This window comes from Parambassis ranga, chromosome 19 (assembly GCF_900634625.1).
Source record: "Parambassis ranga chromosome 19, fParRan2.1, whole genome shotgun sequence".
NCBI classification, from domain to species: Eukaryota; Metazoa; Chordata; class Actinopteri; family Ambassidae; genus Parambassis; species Parambassis ranga.
Window position 1 is genome coordinate 17,291,248 of NC_041039.1, and position 22,513 is coordinate 17,313,760.

The 22,513-nt window shown below is 42.5% G+C and overlaps 1 protein-coding gene across 2 annotated transcripts; it reads right to left on the bottom strand.

Moving 5' to 3' along the window:
• Positions 1-45: 45 nt before the first annotated feature.
• Positions 46-21,283, bottom strand: tubgcp6 (tubulin gamma complex component 6). 2 transcript variants are annotated; one of them, XM_028430560.1, is made up of 25 exons: positions 21,002-21,283; positions 19,903-20,708; positions 19,620-19,783; positions 19,295-19,508; positions 18,247-18,405; positions 17,371-17,492; positions 17,148-17,211; positions 16,937-17,046; positions 16,724-16,815; positions 14,879-15,018; positions 13,019-13,168; positions 12,054-12,135; positions 11,427-11,515; positions 11,084-11,199; positions 10,275-10,413; positions 10,090-10,188; positions 8,282-10,007; positions 7,534-7,695; positions 5,904-6,072; positions 5,235-5,376; positions 3,172-3,366; positions 2,422-2,554; positions 1,728-1,941; positions 829-1,022; positions 46-437 (listed from the first exon to the last, which is right to left on the bottom strand). In XM_028430560.1, exons 2-25 carry the CDS (start codon positions 20,686-20,688, stop codon positions 346-348), a joined length of 5,553 nt encoding a protein of 1,850 aa, XP_028286361.1. In that variant the 5' UTR covers positions 20,689-20,708; positions 21,002-21,283; the 3' UTR covers positions 46-345. The 2 variants fall into 2 exon arrangements, with proteins under 2 accessions (XP_028286361.1, XP_028286362.1); XM_028430561.1 differs by having other exon boundaries at positions 21,195-21,281.
• Positions 21,284-22,513: the final 1,230 nt, after the last annotated feature.

A 22,513-nucleotide genomic window follows, 5' to 3' on the forward strand; every position in this document is an offset into this window, starting at 1 on the left:
GAAGCAGATGCTGTGTTTTGTTTACATTAAAAAATAAGCTTGAAAATTAACAGCAGTGATTTTTATTCAACAAAGTATTTACAATAATTTTTATTCTTATAAAATCTAGAGTTGTGGGCAAATCCAAGCAATAGACATTAGCTTACTTTCCATCACAGACTGGCCACATACAAGACAAGCAGACCCTAAGTATTCAAGCAGAGACAAGTGATGCAAGCCTGGACTGTTTTTCAGTGTGGGGGTATTTAGTCCAGAACAGTGCTGTACATGCATCTGCGGGGCAGGAACAATCATCTTAATATTGACATATCAGACACTTAGCTCATGAAACACTCACACAGCAGCTCAGGAGTCTTTGTAGTAGTTGTTGAAGTTGATGCGAAGCAGGAAGTCCTCTAAATGGGGCTGATAGCCTCTGTTCACCAGCTTGGTCACCACTGAGGAGATCAACACACATTTGTTAACGTAGTGTCAATAAAAGGGACTGCACAACCAAAGCATATTCTAATGCTGATCAACTTTACTAATGTAAGTTTAAACCCTGCAGTAACAAACTTACTACTGACAACATCCTATTGAATGGCATGCTGGTGTCACATGAAGTCCACAGAAGCATTTGTTTATTTGTTTATTTCTCAAACAAATCTTTCTGTCCCATTTCTCCATCTGTAATATTTGTTTTCTGTCATCATCTCTCTTGGATACTTTATCACACACCCCGTGCTTTATAAGTCTTCAAATGAGACGCAGCTGAATCACTGATATCAAGTCATTAAAAAAAGTACATTTTCATTCAGGCAGGTATGAAGCAGTGTCCCGTGGCCTTACCTTTGAAGAGGAAGTGAGAGTAATACTTGAAAGTGTTGTATGACTGTTGCATGGCAATGAAGCTTGGGTGTACCGCCTCCCCCTGCTGGCTGTCCCAGGGCTGTGCGACCAGCTGGGCCCTGAACTTAAGTATCAGGCTAAAGATGCTGTGGATGACGTTCATGACTGGAGCCGCTTTCTCTGTCAGCAAACCCCTGGGGAGCCAGAAGAGGAGGGAGGAAGAGTGCCGAGTGTTTTTTTAACAAACATGAGAAGAAACTTTTAAAAGACTTTTCAGACAGGCTGAATCTCTCCCTCTCTCTCTCTCTCACACACACACACACACACACACACACAAAGTGCTTGATACTGACAACCTCTCCTAATGAGATTAAATCATTCATCGGGTTCAAAAGTTAGCCTAAGATCCAGCCGGAATTTTAATTAACTTGTTAGGTGGAGCCTGAATTAATTTTAGATGAAATTATGGGAGCAAAGTGTGCCACTTCCACTCGCTGTCTGTGTGCAGAGCCTGAAGATGTTGATTTTTTCCACAGAATTCCTGTCATAGAACCCTGAAAATATTATGGTTTCATTTTTTTTAACTTATATAAAGGTTGACAACACTTGACAGAACACCTTTGAACACACATGAATCCAGGACACTTCTCTAATATGTCCTGAGTAACACAGTGACAATTCGAGTTACGTCTAATCTGTGCCTTATACTTTGGTGATTACTGGTACTGGTGTGATCCCTCAAAATACAGTTACTGACATAATGTTAAATCCTGTAGATGTGTTATAAAGACATTTGATCTTGTCATGTTTCATACTCATATATACATCATATAGCACACAGACAACAGGAAGCCTTACACTATTGACTTCTACCAGACAGTTGTATTTCACGCACTCACCTGAAGATGGCTCTGTTGAGATAGTCTGCATGCATGCGATGAATGGCGTCCAGGTCGTTGGCAGTAGCCAGCTTGGCTGTGAACTCGCTCCAGGACACTTGCAGAATCTGATTGGCGATGTATCCCTGGATGACCTTGACAAAATGCTGCATCTCATGTCTGTACAGCTGCAGCTGCCGGAACTGCACCGAGCGGCCTGCGCCTTTCACCAGGGCTGAGGGGGACACAGACATGGGAACAAGTCACACTTTGTGCTGCAAGGACTGGAAAAATGAGCATGCGCTGGCTGTAGACTCTCACATACATCAAGCTGCTTAACGGACAAAAAAAGCAAATGGAGTTCACTATACAGCCTGCAAACATCTCATTCTGAAGCTCGTCTCTGTGTTTTCATGTTCAGTTGCATCGAGTCATCGTCTTATTTTACCCAGTATCATGAATAATATTTCCCATGTTGATATTCATTTATGTGGTCTGTACACAGGCCGATCGATACCATCTAGGCCAGTGAAGCACACTTGTTTCACCACAATCCCACTGGTCTGAGAGGTGCTTTGTATAAATAAAACATAAAAACATTCTAGATCCCCCTCTATGAATATTTTACAAATAGTTGAAGCACAACCGGAACCTCTTTCAGAGGTGAGCTGGAGTCCAAGCTGGGGCTGTGAATCAGCAGCTCTGGTCTTCTTACCCGTTCTCTTGAGGTGGAACCAGACATCGCGGAGGCTCCACACCATGTGTTTGAGCTGCAGCAGGAATGAAAACAGACGGTTGTACTTGTTCATGCAGCTGTCGGTGATGATGATATTCAATGGCCAGTCCACCTGGGAGATGGGGGAAAAAAAAACAGAGACACACCAGTGTTAGAAGGAAGGAGTGTGTGAAGCTGTGAGAGCGAGTGTCAAGGAAAAGCAAAGGAAACCAGGGGACAACAGGTAAAGGGATAGTGATGGATAATGCAAAGAGAGGAGAAAGGCGTGAGGAGAGAGACGTTGATAAAGGAGATGATAGGATTGTGAAGGGAAGATAGAGTGGTGAGAGATGGGGGGCAGACGTGGAAGAGGAATGGGGGAAAAAGAAATATGGGGTTGAGAATGAAAGAAAATTAGGTAAGGCACGTGATAGAAGATCGAGAGCGAAAGGGGGTCAGGAAAAGAACAAGATGGAGGTTCAAAAGGAACAAGAGAAGAAAGGACAAAGAGAACAAGAGCTGAGGACAACATGTGCAGCATTAGTCACTGTGCGTGTCACCCAAAAGACACAACTCCAATCAATCTGAGGTTGAACCTTTTAAGTGCGTGATAAGCTCATTTTCCACAGCCAGAGCAGTTTGTCAAAACATGACAGGTTGTCAGATTCAAGCTGCCACTCATGCTGAGACAAGCACACCCAGCAAGGGTACTCACACTGCAACTCCCTCCACCAAAACACGCCGGCTCACCTTGTAGCGTAGCTCCAGACAGTTGAGAGAATCCGGAGCGTGCGGGTGGAAGGTTTCAGGGAGGAAGCGGAGGGCGAAGGTGAAGTTACCAGCCAAGGGGGTGTCGCCGTGTAAGCTGTACAACAGGGCCTTACTGAGAATGGAGTTCAGGACCAGGGGGGTCAGGAGCTCGCCGGGGGTCTGGCCGCTGCCCAGCTGGGTGAAGGACAGGGATCAAAAGGTCAAACGCTGTCATTTGTCACATGAATGTGCTGTTAGTGCTTCACCCCTGAACCGGTGGCAGGTTTGGAGCATTTTTCACACACTGCTACATTTTGAGTCGACATGAGCTCATTTTTTTTGACATGTCTAAAACAGGCATGGCTTGAAGCAGAGAACTTACACGGCATAACATTTCTCAAAATACAAAAAAGGAAAAAACAAACATTTTTTAATTTTCAACTAACAGAAAAAAAAAATCAACACGGATGTTCCTAATCTTGGAAAGTTTCACGCTTTTCATTTCAGCACCCTTACAGACAATTGAGATATGGAAACTAGTGTAGCTGACTTTACAGTGTCTGTCTATGATAAACAGCATAATTATAGTCATTCAAAAAAAAAAACCCACGGGCAGGGTTTGAAGTTCCGAGGGTTAAAGTGGGCAGCTTTCATATCAGAGGAAAAAAACACAACAGGTTCCTAAATGATCAGATCAGCTTCCATTTCAGCTGAAGGTGTGCTGATCAGTGGAATTAGTGGTTGGCTAGATAAACAAAACCTTCTGTCTCATGCGTCTCAGGAGACAGATGTACATGAATATTCCTGCACGACATAACCGAGGTGTGAGAAAAGGCTGTGCTTGTTGTTTCATGGCAGGAAGCTGGGGTTCGACGTTCACAGTATAGCAATCTGGCACTAACACATCTTTTACTGCAGAACAAGCACACAGAGACAAAAGGACACAAAACGCTCACAAGGTTAAGCACTAATGCAGTTTTTATGTGTAGTTTGTGTCCACACGAGTACTGCAGCTCAGAGCAGTACTCTACGTTTTGCTCTCCACCAAATCCTGAAGGAAATATCTGGCTCTTTAACTGCTAAATGCTCCATTAGGCTCATCAGCTACATGCCAACTATGTCTGTGAGCAGTTTGGTGCCGTGCAGCTAGAGTACTGTGATATTTAAATGCTTGGTTTTTAACTGAAGTTGTAGGCAAGAGCTAAACGGAAACTGGAGATGACTGGAGATCACATAATAAGCATTAGAAAAGCATGTAAGGACTCTGGTTTGACAGCTTTCACAATGTTCAGTTCTGCTTGTTCAGAGCCCATATGTGGCTGTAACCGCAGTACTCATAGGATCTTGGATATAAAATTACATCTGCAGAAGAAAATATGAACTCATGCAGAAGGAGATGATGCAAGAGAGAACTGCCCTGCTCCAACTGAGGCGTAGCCATGATTAAATTATGGCCAACTCCAGTTTCTAATGCACATTAGTACAACTTAGTCATCACTGACTTTGCAAAGTTAACCGCATCTGCTCTCAGGTCTGTTTCATAGGCTGACAGGGGAATACCTTTTTACTGACTGGGGGCTAATTTTCCACTAGAATAAAAGTCCAGAGCTTCTGAAAAAATAAGAGCTCACTGACAGCTAGAAGGTGAAAGAACTCAAAAAGCTACAGTGCATTGTGTATAACAGGGTTAAGGTTATGATTCGTAAAAAAACAAAGTTGAATAACTTTGATTATTTATTTCACAGAAAAAAAATAAGTGGAATAACATATCATGGTTTCTATGTAGCATCTGTGAGGAGCACAGTATTTACTCTTACTAGGGATTTACAGGACCTAGTTAGAGCTAAAGGTATTTTTTGGCAAATTAATTTTTTAAAATGAGGCATTCAAGCTTAGACTGGGTTATTTTGTTCCATAAGCTGGGATGAGAAAGTTAAATGCATGCAGTATTAATCATGTAAAAGGCCATCGTCCAAGATGTCCTCTCCTGTCTTCCCCATAGAATGCAAAGCGCTGAGGAAAATTAGAATCTACCCAAGCAACATTAAAAAAAAGAGTGTCACCTTTTCAAAGAGCAGATCGCTGAGGGACTGCGCAAATTCACCATCCTCCATCAGCAGGAAGTGGCGCAGTGCCTCGAAGTGTCTTTCCACTCCTAACTCCACAAAGAAGTAGTCCACCACTGCCTTGTTCACCAAAGACACACTAGGGATGGAAGGTGGAGGAGAGAATGGCCGAGAGAAAAATGGGAACTGAAAATGATGCTGCCTACTGAATTTCACACAGACATCAGCTGTGGAGAACACGGCGGGAATAAACCAGTGTGTTTTTTTACTTTTAGGGCAATGTACTTGCTCCCATTGCTCTACAACATCCCTGGTATTCACTTCATTAAACAGTGGGAGTTTGGGAAGGTTCTCAGTTACAGTTAGCAGGTAACAGATAAAAACACATTCCATTAAATGATGTGAAAAGCTAAGAGCTACAAATTCCATAACTAAATACATGCCCGCACACAGAACTTTCACATCTTTTTCTGCAGTGCACAGTGTGCAAGCAACTGGTTTAAAAGAAACCAGTGACAACTCACACCCTTCACCCATTCTCATACAGTGCTAAGCTCGAAAATAAGACATGTAAACATCAGAAATGAATAACTACTCTTGTGATTGCCATCTATTCTTTTCTAACACAAAACACAGCCTGTCCTTGTAAAACTCTGTCAGACTCACTGTGTGATGAGCGGAGCAGTGACAGAGTGTTTTATCAGAACTGGCAAGGAAACCATCTCGCTGAGTTGGACAGCTGTGGAGTCTGTGGCTCTGCGGAGTGTGGGCTCCAAAGGAAGACCCCAGGGGCCCCGAGTTACCTGCTTCAGCAGCTGACACTCGGGGGACGAAGCTGTGAGAGAGAGGCAGAGAGAGACAGAGAGAGAGACAGAGACAGAGAGAGAGAGAGAGGAGAGAGAGAGAGAGACAGAGAGAGAGAGAGACAGAGAGAGAGAGAGAGAGAGAGGAGAGAGAGACAGAGAGAGAGAGAGAGAGGAGAGAAGGAGAGAGAGGAGGGAGGAGGGAGAGAGAGAGGGAGAGAGAGAGAGAGAGAGGAGAGAGGAGAAGAGAGAGGAGAGAGAGAGAGAGGGAGAGAGAGAGGGGGAGAGAGGAGAGAGAGAGAGAGACGAGAAGAGGAGAGAGGAGGGAGAGAGGGAGGGAGAGGGGAGAGAGAGAGGAGAGGGAGGGAGAGAGAGAGACAGAGAGAGAGAGAGAGGAGGAGAGGGAGGGAGAGAGAGAGAGAGACAGAGAGAGGGAGAGACAGAGACAGACAGAGAGAGAGAGAGAGGGGTAGAGAGAGAGAGAGAGAGAGAGACAGAAAGAAAGAGAGAGAGAGAGAGAGAGAGAGACAGACAGAGAGAGAGAGACACAGAGACAGAGAGAGAGAGACAGAGAGAGACAGAGAGAGACAGAGAGAGAGGGAGAGAGAGACAGAGACAGAGACAGAGACAGAGACAGAGACAGAGAGACATGCTGCTGCTGAGAAAATATCACTGTCACAACTGGAGTGCTGTTTTATAAAGTGCAAAAATGAAACAATCTGTCTGCTGGTCAGACAAAACATCTAAATATTTGATACTGTAAAAGATATTTTTTTCTGTTTTGTACAATTAAATAGTTGAATCAACAGAAACAGAACAATAATGCTTCAGAATAAATAGCCCTCTCTTCAGGGTGGTTTCATTAAATAGCACTGTACTGCAAGTTGTTCCACTTATTTTACTCCATGAATAATTATAGCTCCCGAGTTTGATCAGTGGTGCAGAAGATGTATTCGACTGAGTAGTTTCTGATTGATTTTATGGACACCCTGGAAACAGGCATGAATAATATGAGCATGACTGAACTACCAATGCATAACAAAAAAAAACAGTATATCAGCCAAGACGCATCAAAGACCAGACGTCTATGAAATATGGCTGCTTTTCTGTCCAAGCCCGTCCCTTCACATGCTGATAGGGTAAATATTTAACACCCCCTGGAAACACAACACTAATGAAAACGTACAAATGTTCCTAATGTAAATGGAGCAAGCCTCACAAATCTCGGCGGTAGTAGTTTCATTTTTCTGCGAGCTAACATTTTAGCATATTTCAGTCATTTAACACATTTTGATGAAAAGTCAGTACCTATGACCTATGACATCAGTTTAAATATGAAGCTCCACCAAGTCTTGTACATTGTGTGTTTGTGGTATCAATGTCTGATTTTATTGTGATAATAAAGGACAATATGTGCCAGTTCCTGCCGTGTAAAAACAGGCATTGTGTTTAGACTCATGTAACCATTAACTATTCATTCATTTTCAACCTACCCATCAGGTTGTAGCAGTCCTCGTAGTGTTCCACCTGGTACTGGGCAGACAAAGCCAAGAGGTATTCCTGCTCTGACCTTTCTCTAGGGGATGGCCCCAAACCAGCTGTCCAGGACCCCATGGCTTCCACCAGCTGCTCACCGGGGCTCCCCGGCTTAGAGTCTGAGGAGAGATGTAGAGCGAATACTATTAAGGAAAAAACATAATGTGGAGTGACATACTAAATTAAACTGAGAGGAAAACAAGTTATCTTTCTAAGTCTCAAATTTCAAGTGTTTAAAACTCCATAAATGCAAATAAGCGTCAGGTGGCAGAAATTCCAATGGTACAATAACACAGTGATTACACGAAGCTTAGTGTGAGAATATTACAGTGAAGACGGGTTGTACGACATCAGAGACTTACAAAACCCCACTGTGGAGCCCTGACAACAGTCTGGATACAAAATTGAAATAAAGAATATAACGATTTAATTTTTAGGACTTAACTCATGCACATTGAATACTTAAATCTCCTGCTTTGCACTTTTTATGTCATGTTTGAATATAAAGAAGCTGTGGAATAGTAATTAAGAATAAAACTTTAATTATTAACATGATCTACTGACCTGCATGCTTACAGGGTTTTCTGTTAGGTCTTACTTAAATTCAAAGTGTAACTTTGGATTACATTTATATGCTAATAATAAAATCGGCATGCTTATTATATGCTAATAAAAATGGGCAGAATGTGTTGTGTGATTTACTACCTTTGCTGTCCTTATTGTCTGTTTTCTGCTGATTTCCACTTTCTTTGCCCTTCACCACACACCCGACTCCGAGTGAAGAATCTGATGAGTGACCATATGTGCTGCCTGGCAGTGCAGAGAGCTGCGGTTCTGTCCCCAGCACCACACAGCCTCCCCCCAGGGTCGAATCAGACGAGTGGCCGTAGATGCTCCCCGGCAACGGTGATGGAAGTGGATCTAATTTTGAGACGACGCATCCAATACCTAAATTTGAGTCCGAGGAATGACCATGCTCACTCCCAGGTAGAGGAGAGCGCTTGGGCTCATCTCCGGTGACTACACATCCAACACCTAATGTTGACTCTGAGGAGTGGCCGTAGGAGCTGCCAGGCAGAGGGGACAGGCCTGGTTCTGCTCCAGATACCACACAGCCTGGCTGGAGGGTGCTGTCTGAGGTGTGTCCATGCTTACTCCAGCGAGGTTTTGCTTCAGCAACGTTGGATACAAACTCCCCGACTTTTATATTAGCATCAGAGGAGTGGCCATGGATGCTTGGAGTAGGGAGTGGTGCAGCAACGTCTGAAACATTTTCCCCAACTTTAATGTGAGCATCTGAACTGTGACCATGAACACTGGCTGCTGGCAAGGGCACAATAACATCTGAAACGAGCTCCCCAACTTTGATGTGGGCATCTGAGACATGGCCGTGGACGTTTGGAGTAGGAAGAGGAGAGACAAAATCTGACACATTCTCCCCCACTTTAATGTGAGCATCAGAAGAATGACCGTGGACACTGGAGGAAGGTAAAGGAGCATCGACTTCTGAGACATGTTTTCCAATCTTGATGTGTGAGTCTGAAACGTGACCGTGGACGTTTGGAGAAGGAAGTGGAGCAGTTACCTCAGATACAAACGCTCCGACCTTTATGTGAGCATCAGAGGAATGTCCGTGGATGCCTGGTGAGGGCTGAGGGGCAGCGATATTACAGAGCAGCTCTCCATCTTTTAGATGAGCTCTGGAGACAGGACCGTCAAGGGCTTGCAAAGAAATATTTTCCACAGTGTCTGAACTGTGGTCCGGAGTGTTCGCCACAAGACTTGTCTCTACGATGTGACCACACTGATCCTTGTGCTCTTGCGGCGCTGTGGTAGAAGGAGCATTATCAACCACACCATCTTTCGTAGCATCATCGGATTTACTTTCCAAGATCCCCGTTCCAGCTACACAGGCAACATCCTGGTTCTTTGGGTCTGTCACCAAAACACTTTCATCTATAGGCTGTACTGAGGCTTGCAAGGGCTGTGTGTAAACACTGATATTTTGAGGCTCCTCTGGGGTGTACTGGCCAAGAGGAAAGCTGGATTTAGAGGCTTGGCCATAGGGGCTGGCTCTGGGGACGCTCTCCAGGACTTGAGACATATTCTCTCCTATGGGGATGTGAGAGAAAGAGGGGTGGACTGCAGGTCCCCAATGGGCCCTGGGCTGGACTGAGGGCTGGCCGGCGATACCCTCAAGCAGACTAAAGGGGGCACTGAAGTCATAGTCTACTAGCTGTGCTGTAGGACAGGTTTCTAGTAGGCCAGAGCCAATCTCGCGTAGAGCCATATCCACCTGCTGACTGTCAGGCTCCGGTGACTTAGGAAGAAAGTCATTAATGTCAACGTCCTCAGAGATAAGGGCAGGAGGGGGTGATAAAGCCTCAGACTCTTTCGCCTCTGCTGTCAGCAGCTCCTCAGTGGGAACATCCTGTAAGAAAACGATGCAATTTAAAACAGCATTAACTATAAAAAAAATTGTTGAATGATTAAGAACCAGTGTGGTGTTATACCCCAGCTGGTTGTGGTGCAGTCTGTTGTGCTGAGGGAACAGGTGGCAATAGTTCCGCAGGAGGCCTTTCCTGGCCTAAGGGATATTTCTCCAGGATTGTCTAGAGTCACACAAGCTTTACTTAAAACAAACCAAAAGTAAAACACTTCAATCTTTTCATTCTTTATGTGTTTATTTACCACAAACCTGCATTTTCTGCCTGTCATCCATGAAGAACTGAGCGCGGGCCTCGTCGAGCCTCATTCGCTGCACTCTCCACATGGCGCGGCGCTCTCTGCGAGCTGCCTCGTCTGACAGACGGCTGTACTGAGCGATCAGCTCCTTCCTTTAATTTGAGAGTGGGAACACAGCGTATGATAATCTAGCCGAGAGTCTCATGGCAGGCGTATCAATAAATGCATAAACATCAAGCTTACACACAGCAGCAGCCGATGTTTTCCATGGATAAACCTGATATTTTACATCAGACTAGGAATAGTGAATACTGAATAATTCATACATAAATCTGAGTGCAAACATCGAGCAATCAGTGGTCCTTCTTCATGTGGATGTGTGCAGGAGAGTCAGACATGCATTTATCCACACAATTATTAACTAGTACCACCTATAAAATAAGATCTAACATGGAGTTTGCTCATCCTACATCAATCAGATCTTGAAATTTGCAACAATTACAGTGAAGGAGGAGAAGCAAAGCCTCTGAACTGGCAGGATGAAAAGCTGCAGATGGCAGGTGTTTTCTTCAGCTTTAGTAAACTCTGCTCTCCAACATGTCATCTAGCTAAATAACAGCTCGCTGTTCACATTACAGGCTCTGATCGCTCCGCTCATGCTGCGGCGTCCCACAGTTATCCCAGCTGCATGGAAATTCGGCCACACAGACAGAAATCATGTCTGCATTTTCTATATCAATTAAAATCATAACGGAGATCAATCACTAATTTAAAAAAAAAAAAAAAAAAAAAAAAAACATCTTGTAGTAGGAGCCGTCAGACCTGGCTCTCTGCTCCAGCTGTTCCTCCAGGGCTTGTAGTCTCTTTTCTCTGTCCCTCAGCTCTCTGGCAAAGCTGAAGTCATCCTCCTCCTGCTTCTTCTTGGCTGCACTTCGCCACTAGTCAAAAAAAACAAAAAACATATGTATGATTTTAGCTCAACAAATGGATCTGAAATGTGCGACATTTTATTTACATTATTCTATTTATCTTCATGTCTTACAAAACACATGCTCGTGTCACCTTCTCACTTATTTGTATTGTGAATTTATTCAGGTACACATTTACATCTGTTACTTTTATGCACACTTAACATTAATTTAATCCTGTGTAATTTTTTAACTACCTCTTGCTCCTGTTCCAGGTGTTGTTTCAGCTCCTCAAACCGTTCCCTCTTTTTGGCCTCCTCAGCCAGACGCTGCGACACCTGGCGCCCTACAGGAGGGGTGAGGGAGATAACAGCAGGCTGTTTACCCCTCCACACATACAAAAGTACATAACATCTCCGTCTCTCTCACTCACACTCACACAAAACAACATCACCATCTGCCCAACATAAACATATTCAGAGATGTCCATGCCAAGACATGCACAGAGCATCAGACCAGGCATTTCCCCACCCAACCACAACCCCTCTTCAGCTTTGCTACCCAGATTCTGAGGTAATAAATGATGTGAGGAGTTTGTTAAACTGTGCGAGTGATGATTAGATTTCACAGCCCGTAGTGCTGGAGACCATTCAAAACATTCCTCACTGCAATTGCCCTAGTGCATCCCTCCTGCAGTCCTGAGGGGAGTGAATGAATTTGGAATAAGCTCTCGTAGTCTGGAGTCAACAAGCAAGTGTACGTTATACACAGAGCGGAGCCATTTGTTAAAGGTATACTCAGCGGGATGAGGGGTGTGCAGGTGCATTAAGTACTCTATAACATTAAACGCACAGTGTGTGTGTGTGTGTATGTATAACACTAACCGCGGATGCTCTCCAGAGTTTTGGCTGCCGACTCTCTGACCTGATTGATCAGCTCCTGGCGAGCTTGCTCTGTTCGCAGGGCCTAACAATAGACAGACAAGAAATCATCATTAACACAGATATATGCTGCTGGCATGTGGCTCACCTCTCCTCCCCCACCTCTGCCAGCTACACACACACACACACACATGATACAGGTCATAGAAACTCAGGTGATACACCACACCGAACAAAAGTCCCAGACTTGAGCAAAATCAATTTCATTCTCAAAGCTTCAGGGACGGTGCAACAATCATTGATCTCTCTTTCTCTGTCTTTGGAGACAATACCTTTCCTGTCTTAGTTCCAGTTTTGTTTGACTTCCAGACTCAAACGCAATGACGCATCCGAGTCAGACACATCAACTTACAGCTATAAAGGCAGGTATATAAAAGTAGAAATACAAATAATGCAACTGTAAGAAGGGAATTTGTGACAATCCACAGTGGAGGCTCAAATTCTTATCTGCTTGTTTTTACTTGGATGTTGCAAAGAGATGTTGGCTGCTGAGCTACATTGGCCATGGAGGACAACTAGCGATGCTCTGAATAAAACAAAATGAATCCTGCTTGAATATAGACATGTATTCAAAGAAGACTTATAATTGACCTTTTAGGTATAAAATGGCATCAGCTTTCTAGACAATGTGTGGAATTATGTCACAATTAGATTAGCACATGAAGTGTTTACCAGCGGCTGTAAAAATGAAGTTTTGTGAGTTCACAGTGATCTTAGACCACTAGAATCATCTATAAGCTAAATCTGAAGTAACTATCCTTGAGTTACCACATTCACAAGAACACAGAACAAACAGAAAACCTCATAATATGAAGCGTTGGCACAGAGATGCAAAAATACATTAAATGAAATGGAAGAAATCGAAGAAATGGAAGAAATGAAAGAATAGGCCTGATGTGTGTCTTTACTTGCTGCTCCCTGCTGACGGCGCTGTGCTTAGCTATCCTCTCCATGCGGCCGCGATACACTGCACAGTCCCTCTCAATCTCCTCCACCTCCTGAATGGAGAACGTGACAGCAATGCGGGGCACCGGCAGTTCCGACCAGCAGATGTAGTGCTATGTACATACATCAAAAAGAACGTTAGTACTAAAGTAAAGTATAAAACAAGGCTCCTGGTTCCAGGTGCTGGAATGGGACGACTCATTTGGTGGATTTTTGTTTTCTAACCATTTATGACGAAAGATGTGCAAACAGCTGTTTGAAAGTTAGAGTCATTTTACAAAACAATCCAGCAATGAATCTTAGCTGGGATGGATGACAGACTTATTAATAAAGATAAATAGATAAATATGACTGACCCATGTAAAGATGGGGTTACATCCGCTCTGGATTCAAGGTATCGAATAATTAAGTTAAATTTCCTGAATCAGCTTTGTATAACTCCATAAACCTACATGCCTCTGCTTTAACACACTTATTAGTCCCCACAGGAGAAATTCATTGTACATGCACCAAAATATATAATAATGACAAAATGCATGAATAAATATATATATGAGAAACTGTGTCTGAAAAATAAAAGATTAGATACCTGAGCATGAAACTTTTAATTGAAAAACATTCATCTAAATCACAGTCTTCCTCCTTTTTAATCACATAACTATATTTTAGTGTTACTGTATAAAAAAGGGGAAATTATACATGAATGAATCCTAGTGCTAAAACTACAATATTGCACTGCATTAAATGATTCATTTCAATCAGTCAATATAAAATCATATTTAATAATTTAATTTAATAATTTCCCGTGTGTTTATCCTGCACGCGATTGCAGTAGAAAACAACTGTAGTTACAGAATGCCAATTAGTCAGGAGCACTGACCCTGTGGTTCAGGTCAAGCAGGTCAGCTTAGAAAACACATGTTGAATCAGCAGGCAGGTCACAGTGAAGTGAACATACACTTGGGTTACATTAAAATGTAATCTGAACATTTTAAAACCATAGTGGTTTGAGCCAGAGGCAAAGGACAATCACAGCAACAACAAAACTGAAAATAGTAGCTATATCTTCTTAATGTGCCTTCTAGCCACTGCTGCAACACAAATATTTTATTCATCAAGGTTTTATTTTGACATAACAGATTTCTGTGCTGGATATCATGATGATAACCCACTGTGGTACACAAACACAGTGCCTGCACAATAAAAACACCATCACGTTTAAGACATTTTGGTAACCCAACACAACAAACGGTCAGATCACATTTACAGCTACAACTGAAAGAACCTTTTTGTCACCTACACCAAAGAGAAGAACATGTATACATGTATCTCAGCTGATTGTGGCGATGAGATTTAAAAAAAACCTGCAGACCTCTATTGTTTTTCTTCTGCCCGAGTACCACAACAGAATGTATCACAGTACTGATGATGACAGTGTATTGATAATGTTTTGCAGGAGACCGGGCTCTAGTATGTTGCAGTATTGATTGTTTGTCATGCTTGTTGCAGGTAGCATGGATTTTCAAGTGAACAGAATTCTTGTTGTGGCAGGTGGATGGTCGTGAAGTGCAAGTGGATTTTGTGGATGTCTGAGTTAATCTGTGCATTTCTTAGCTAATACAGGAAAGTAAACTGCTGTTAAGAGAAATAAATGTAGATCCACTATTGATAAAGAATCTTAATGGTCAACGTATTCAGTGCAAACAAACAACATTACTGAATGAATTGAGAATACATTAGGTTAAAGCTACAGCTATTCAGCTGCATGAAACCTAATGTTTTTGCATAAATTGTGGTAAAATGTATTAAAAGCTAAATCAAACCTGTGGGCAGCAGATCTTGAGGAGGTTGATGGTCTTTCCACAGACGTACACATCATTGGCCATGTATCTCAAGAAGACTGGCACACAATCCTCCACATCCTTCGAGATCAGAGTGTAGCCTTGAACCCAGAAGTGTTTGTCTGGAGAAAAATACAAAGACTACCGTCACATGCCATCCTATCATTTTAAGTAGCTTTAGGGTCCATTATGTTTATGCTAACAGTACATCACTCAGGACCGAAACACTAAAAGTAACAGTGGTGGGGTAATTCGCAGGCCTATAGGGTATAAACTTTTCCTTATTAGTATGACTTACGGGGCATGGAAAAACTCTGACCGCTTGAATTAACACTTGGAAATTGTTAGCGCTTAGCTCAGTGATCCTAAGCAAAAAGCATAAGAGAACATGAATGCACTGAGCTTCCAGAGCTCTTTACAAAAAGCCTGCGGCTTGCCAAGAAAGCTGAGCTGCTGATTGCTTCCTTGGCTGGCGGAGTTCGAGGAGAACAATGACATTTGTGTGTCCTCCAAAAAGCAGGAGCGAGAAGTGCAGGAGTTCGCTGCAGGAACTGATGAGGTGTAGCCGATGAGCAAATGAACCTGTTATCCAGACAAAGCCAAGGTGACGCTACGACCTTGAATGGGGTGTTGCATGACATACAATATTTGGACTGGCGATAATGATTAATATTACACTGTATTTATAGAGTGCTGTCAAAATGAATGTTTCATTGTGCCTAGTAGTGTGGAGAAATAGGATTTCATTTCAATTCTCCAATACAGAGCTTCAACTAAATTGTGATTAATGTGCTGATTATTTACCTAATTAATCATTCTGTCAATTATGATGAAATATTTTCCTGAGAAGAATGGAATTTTTATTTATAGATACAGAACAAATCAGCAAATACTGATTTTTGAAAGTAGTTTCATCAAATATTTGGCATCTTAATCTCAAAATAGTTGCTCGATAATCCTTGATTATCATAAATGATCAATTACCACATCATCAAAAAAGGATATACTAAAATATGAAAGGTGAACAGATCAGATATTTGATGTTTCTATATTCTAAAATATTGTCAATATTATATATTATTATATATATTATATATATTATTTATTTTTTTTATAGATTTTATACAATAGCACGTAAGACATGTTTATTTACACCTCATTTTACACCTTTTAGAATATCCATTTTGTTAAACTCAATGCACTCAATGACAAGTATCATTATAGCAGATACCAGATTGCCTAAATCAGGTTATCAAAACCTATTAATATTTACTGTCTGCACAATGAAAGCGTTATAGATAAAAAGTAGGACATAGAACTGAAACGCAATGTGAGCAATAAACATACTGACTGCCATAAGTCAGTCAGTCAGACTCCTGTAGAGTACAGATGGATCTAATCTACGCTGAGCCTCGTCTCCTCCTGTCTCACCTCGACTCTTCTGCTCTCCTCATGGAATCAAGCCGCTAATTGAACTAAATAAAATGAATTCAGCTAGTCCAGATTTGTCAAGGGTAATTACAAGAAAAAAAATGCAATAAAACAAAATAATTTAAGAAAATGTTTTGTTTGAAGCAGCACGCTGGCATCTACTGAAAAAGAATAAAGGTTTGTCCCTGTGGCTCAGTGAGCTGAGATGGCTCTAGTCCCCACAGCTGGGGTAGCTGATTCTGTTTCCCACTGATTATCATCCAATAACTTCATGACATCCTTTACAGACACAAGGACAAATCCAACTAGGCAATAAAGGCTGTAATGAAATCTATTTTTTCCTGCCAGACAATCTGTCTGGCAGGCTTCTCAGTGTCTAAGCGTGTGTTTTCTCACCTCTGAAGCTGAGGTATTCCTCATTGACCTGGATCATGAATTCTCCGTAAACATCTCGAAACACGCCGCTGTACACCCAGTCAGACACGAACCTAAGTAAAGCACAAAGAACACAGTCATGCTGACACTCTCTCTCCTCTTCATGAGTGATAGAAAGTGATGTCCTTGGTTTACATTAGTTGGTTATTAGGCATGAAGCGTGCAGTGACTGACCGTGTGTAAGGTTCACAGCTGCTCTTCAACAGTGACAGCAGGACGGGATAGTTCTCGTTGCTGCAGTTATTCTGCGCTTCATTGTACAGGTAGGACAGCAGTTTAACACCCTGAGGAGAGCCACATGGCATTGAGCTGACACCTCATCTGATAGGCTAAACACAGCTGAGATAGATGACATACTGCAGTTTGCAGATAAAAGACCACTCACCACAGGGAAGGTGGCCTGGCCTGCACCCAGAGGCCCGTCCACACAGCACAGCTCTGACAGGTACCTTAGATTAAAAGAAAGCAGAGCTTTTTTTGATCTGATGATATTTGCATCAAGGTCCTCTCTGTCATGACAGGACTGTTCTGTCGCCCGGGTGAGGCTGATGTTCAAATGTGTGAAATTAATACAAGACATCGGCTCAAAAGAGCGGCTTTGACCTCACCTGAGCTGACGGCCCACTTTGCGGAAAAGGAAGCCGATTGTCAACAAGCTGAGAGTGGGTGGAGTGCTGAGAACACAAGCCCTGTAGTAATGCAGATACTTCCTCAGGCCACCGGTGAAAGCCTGGGAGACAAATATATGCTCTTACAGGTTATCTGCTGCCATTTTCTCCCTCTACATCAGTATTGTTAGATAGTGCCACAATATTTCAAAATAAAATACTGATAACACATTTAATATGACACATGACGCATTGCAAATAATGCAGTGCTTCTTGTTTTTTCCCATTTTTGCTGTTTGTAGGTGGCTGTAACGCATCCTAATGCTAATTACCACCCACCATGAAACAGAAGGAGAACAAGAAGGCCTCAGTAGCTAGCGATCAGCACAATCTGTAGACACATGTAGCCTCTGAGTCATGTCAGAATAGATCACAGACACTCTACCAGCAACTCACCTATGTGCAAGATTTTGGATTCCTTACAAAAACACAGGTTGCTAACAGTTACCCTGTCATCACCACCACCCTGTGCACCCACCTTCACCTCCATCATCCTGCAGATTTTACTATAGCACTGAGAGGGGCACTACTATCTACTTAGAGATGTAAAGGCTAAATTTATATTGTGTTGACAAACTTTATAATGTTCTGATTACCGATAGAGGAATCATGACAGACTGATTATTTTTTGCAAGTAGAATTCTGTGAATCCTCATTCTGTGAAACATGGTTTATTAAAAGACTGTTTGTGTTTGCCCATCTCAAGTGGTTTAGAAGAGTATTTGGAATTGATGAACAACACTGCCATAATAAAAAAGAAGAATTGAGAGCCTAATGTGCAGAGACTCTGCGGCATTAATGCCTTTACAAACATACCTGGAAGACCAGGCCCCTCTTGTCAGCACTCTGCAGAGAGAAGCGGCTAAGCCTCAAATAGTAGGTACCATACTGGGCCAACTCCGCCAACATACGTGACACACTCTCTGAAGAGGCTCCTGACACACACACACCGGGTCTGACGTCAAACTGAACGCTCTGGAGGGAAGAAAAGACACATATTTACATAAGGTGGGTAAAACACTGAATAACTGTACAGTCTAATAAAAATCCAATAAAATAGCCCTGCAGCAAAGACGGCCCTATAACATATTGAATTTTTTCGAGGCTGTTATAGTCATCTCCACAGTGATTTCTGAAGGGATGGCTGGCGGCGTTATTATATTTGACTGGATTACATAATCAGGTGTGAATTATTTGTTCTTTCCTGTGGAAAACTGAAAGTAGCATTTCTAGACAGTCATCTTGGGACAACAACAAAAAAAAAACCTTTTGCAATCTAGCACCAGCAGTGCAGAAGTTGTACCATCAGTAAGTAACTTGATACAGGACTACAGTATTAAATTGTGCTACAATGTTTTAGTTTGTTCTGGATGTTGTGCATACCTTCTGTTCCAGACTGCATGTTAATGATAAAAGTCTGCTAGCGAGACAGATAAAGCACCAAGGGAGTAAACAAGAGAAAAGAGGGCTGCAATTGATGTCACGAAAACAGCTTTAATCTTTTAAAAAAATAAAAAGTTAATGGGAAACCATAAACCAACAGAAGCACTCTCCTGTGGTTTGTTTTTAACATCAGAAATATTTTAATGATCATTTAATCAGGCAGTTGACTTGATGTGGTCCTGTTTTCATCTTTTGTTTTTTTTGGAGTAATAAGCTTTTATAAGTCAACTGGGTTAGTTTATATCACACATGCACAAATAGTCCATTGATTCTCTGTCTTGTCTGTTTTTTTCCTAATTGCATGCTGTCACTGTGCTTTTATCCACTTTTATCACTGCAGTCTGACAAACCACTAAAACAGCAAATCAGTAGCATTTTACAGCATTATGGGGACTAATAAAGGAAGATATGAAAATTGCACCTGGTTGAGAGGGAATGTACTGGATGCCACTCCGATCAAGACATTGAGTAGGTCAGATACAAGTTGCTTCTCAGAGTCCAGGGGCAGGGGGATGTCAGGAGAGGGTGTATTCGTGTTCACCACCCTAATTTCTCCCTCCCATAGCCGATACAGCTGGTCAAAGGCCTCCCTGCCTCCCTCTGATAGATAGAAAGACTCCCTCTTGCCTGGTGGGCTGGTGGGAGAATCAAAGAGTTATTCAATCAGGTGTCCCAGAGGGGGGAGCCAAACTAAAAACTGTTTTAAATAGAGAGAAATAGATGTTATGTATGGACAGGTCCCTTACCAGCCAACAGACTCCCAGCAGCGGCGTCTTCCAGGCTCAAATGTGCGGAGGGCATCCCACATATCAACATCTGGAACGGGGCTGGGCTCTGACTGAGAGTCTGGGGTCAGGTTGGAGGACGACTGGAAGCCCTCATCCTCAGACTGATCTAAATAGTGAGGGACCTGCACAGACCACCAGCAAGACAAGACAAACAACCTGACTAATCTTGTCATGTAACAAAACAATTGAAACTGCACAATATGCATTAGTTTAGATGCTAGAATAGATTATAGTGTCTCACCCTGATAGCCAACCCAGTTACATCAATGTTACTGGGAACAGGAGGCAGGTCCAATCTTATGTCAAGGTCTGAGGTGCGAGTGTGCTGCAGTGCTCCAAACAGCGTCAGCCTGGTCTCCTTCTCAAACCTTTCCTCTGGTTCCATTTTAGTCCTCAAAGCTAGCAGTCCTGTGCCTGGTGGGGCATCCATCAACCTCTGAGATCCATACAGGCTCTCTAAAGACATCCATTCCTCCCCACATATTAGACCCCATGCTCGGGCCTCTAGCCTCTGCAACTCCTCGCTCTGGTAGCTCCAAGTTTGGGGACTCCGTACCACAGATCTCTCTCGTCTCATGTAGTCCCTGCTGAAGGAGGTAGGAGGTGGAGGTGCTGAACCAGCCAGATAAACCAGTAGCTCAAGAACTGCATCTACTTCCTTCAGACCAGAGGACGATCCCTCCGACAGCCTCTCTAGCTGCTCCTCTAACCTCTCTGCCTCCTCTCGGCACCCAGCCACCCGTAGGTCAAAGCATATCATCAGTACTTTGTTCCTGGGTGGTGTATTATCTGTAACACCAGGTCCTGAAGCAGATGCTTTGGTGCCATCTTGAAACAATTTTGACAGCAGGGCACCGTAGGCACGCTTTTTCAGAGTTCTGCGGAAACTCTCCCTTGAAACTCCTCCCAGGGCTCTGCGCTTCCATGACACCCCAGACAGGCTGCAGTCACACAGGGCGCTGAGCAGCTCAGTGATGCTGCTGCTGCTGCAGCTGGGCACCATGGGGTTGGTAGAGCTGGAGTACATGTTGGCCTTTTTGGTTCAGCCTGAATGAGACAGAAAATAGCATTAAATGTTTACATTTACAGTTAATAAGTAATTAGTGAACACACTAGACTGTCATCAATAATGACAAGCGTGTGTATTACTATTACTGCGTATTATTATCTAAAGAAAGGTAAGTCACACACATAACGGTAAACAGCTAAGCGGTTAGCTACATTAGCAAACATTTGGCATGCCAGAATGCGTATTTATGTAGCTAACCAATTTTTGTTCTGGGCTACAACAACGCTCCTCGGTATAATCTATCCATCTAACATATTGTTCGTTAATTTACCTGAAAGTTTCAGCCTTGTGTCCAGTGAAAGCGACTCCTTCCCATGCATGCTAACGTTTGTTATTAGCAATTAGCACTGGAATCACTTAGTCCCCAGTTTAGTTCATGCGGCAAATGCGTGTAACCCAATACGCGGATCATCTACGGAGCTTATAAGTGTGTTGATCATGCCGTTGTTTTGAGGTTCACATACGTTGGTAGCAGTTAATATACAGTGATGTTGTAACTTGCTAGCCAAAGCTAGCAAGCTAGTCGCTTCATTCATCTTCCATGATACGCCGCGGTTCTACACAAACTATATGAATCCGCCCCTTTTAATGTGATAGGACGAGAAAAGGTCCGGGCTCGAGTGGATTGGCTGATGGTGTAGCTAAAGACACGTCCATTGGTCAGCGGTGTAGGTCAATCACCGAACAGGAGAACTGTCATTTGCTACCGCGCTGTGAGGCATTGAAGTGTCATGACAATGCTGTAAATGCCAGTTTCATGATATTTGTTATCGTTGTTAAGACCGTGTGTGATGCTTCTTTTCAGAAAAATACAAATAAAATATACGATAAATGTACAAATCACTGTTTCTCAGTTAGGAATGTGAGTTACATTGAGTTGCTCTACAACTTCTGCCAATACATTTTGCCTTGCTATAGTGGAAGCTAAAGGCAATGTAAGCTGCAGTATCATTGTTCCATATTACAGAATTATACCCATACAATGGTTGATATTTACCTGTGTATTGAATATAAATCTGTTGATTATATTCCTGTTCTCACCTCTGCCACCACTGACAAGCACTCAATGCTGCCTCCAACAATGCACTTTGTGTAATTATGCACAGTGACTCATTAAATTATAGGCTCCCAGTGTGATGCAGTGCAAGTGATGGAAAATAGAATTCTTGGTGCAACACATCACAACATATTCCAAGAATCAGCATTTAACTCTCATTTAGTCATATGGAAATGTCAGATTGTTGTTTGTTTAAGGAAGAACAGAAGCACACTGACAGAACAACAGGGACGTCTTATTTATCCTGCGGTACTTAAAGCTAACATAATATGAATAATAAGTTGTTTTCTTCATAGAACTGTAAACATGTTTGTACTAATGGAAGCTCTGATTGGGTTACTACTCATAAACAATTACGTAACGTTTTAGTAAAAATGACTATAAATAACTAAACCTCAAGTAACTAAGAGAAGATTACTAGTGATTATACACTGATACAGGCTCCTGAATCACATTATACACACAGATGTTTTCTACTATTAATATATGAGGCTTTGCTTTTGTGATTTTACACCCTGTATTACAACATTTCCTTTTTCATTACCACGTCTATCATACTCAGCCATTACAATCATTTACAGATATGAGAGAAGTTTAAATTCCAATAAGCAGATCTTAGCGGGATATTTTATTTTACTTGCAGGGAATATGAGTTTTAGAGAAGCTTGAAATCAGTTGCTGCTTGTACTGCGTTAAATTATTCATCAGAACAACTGTTTAAAATGA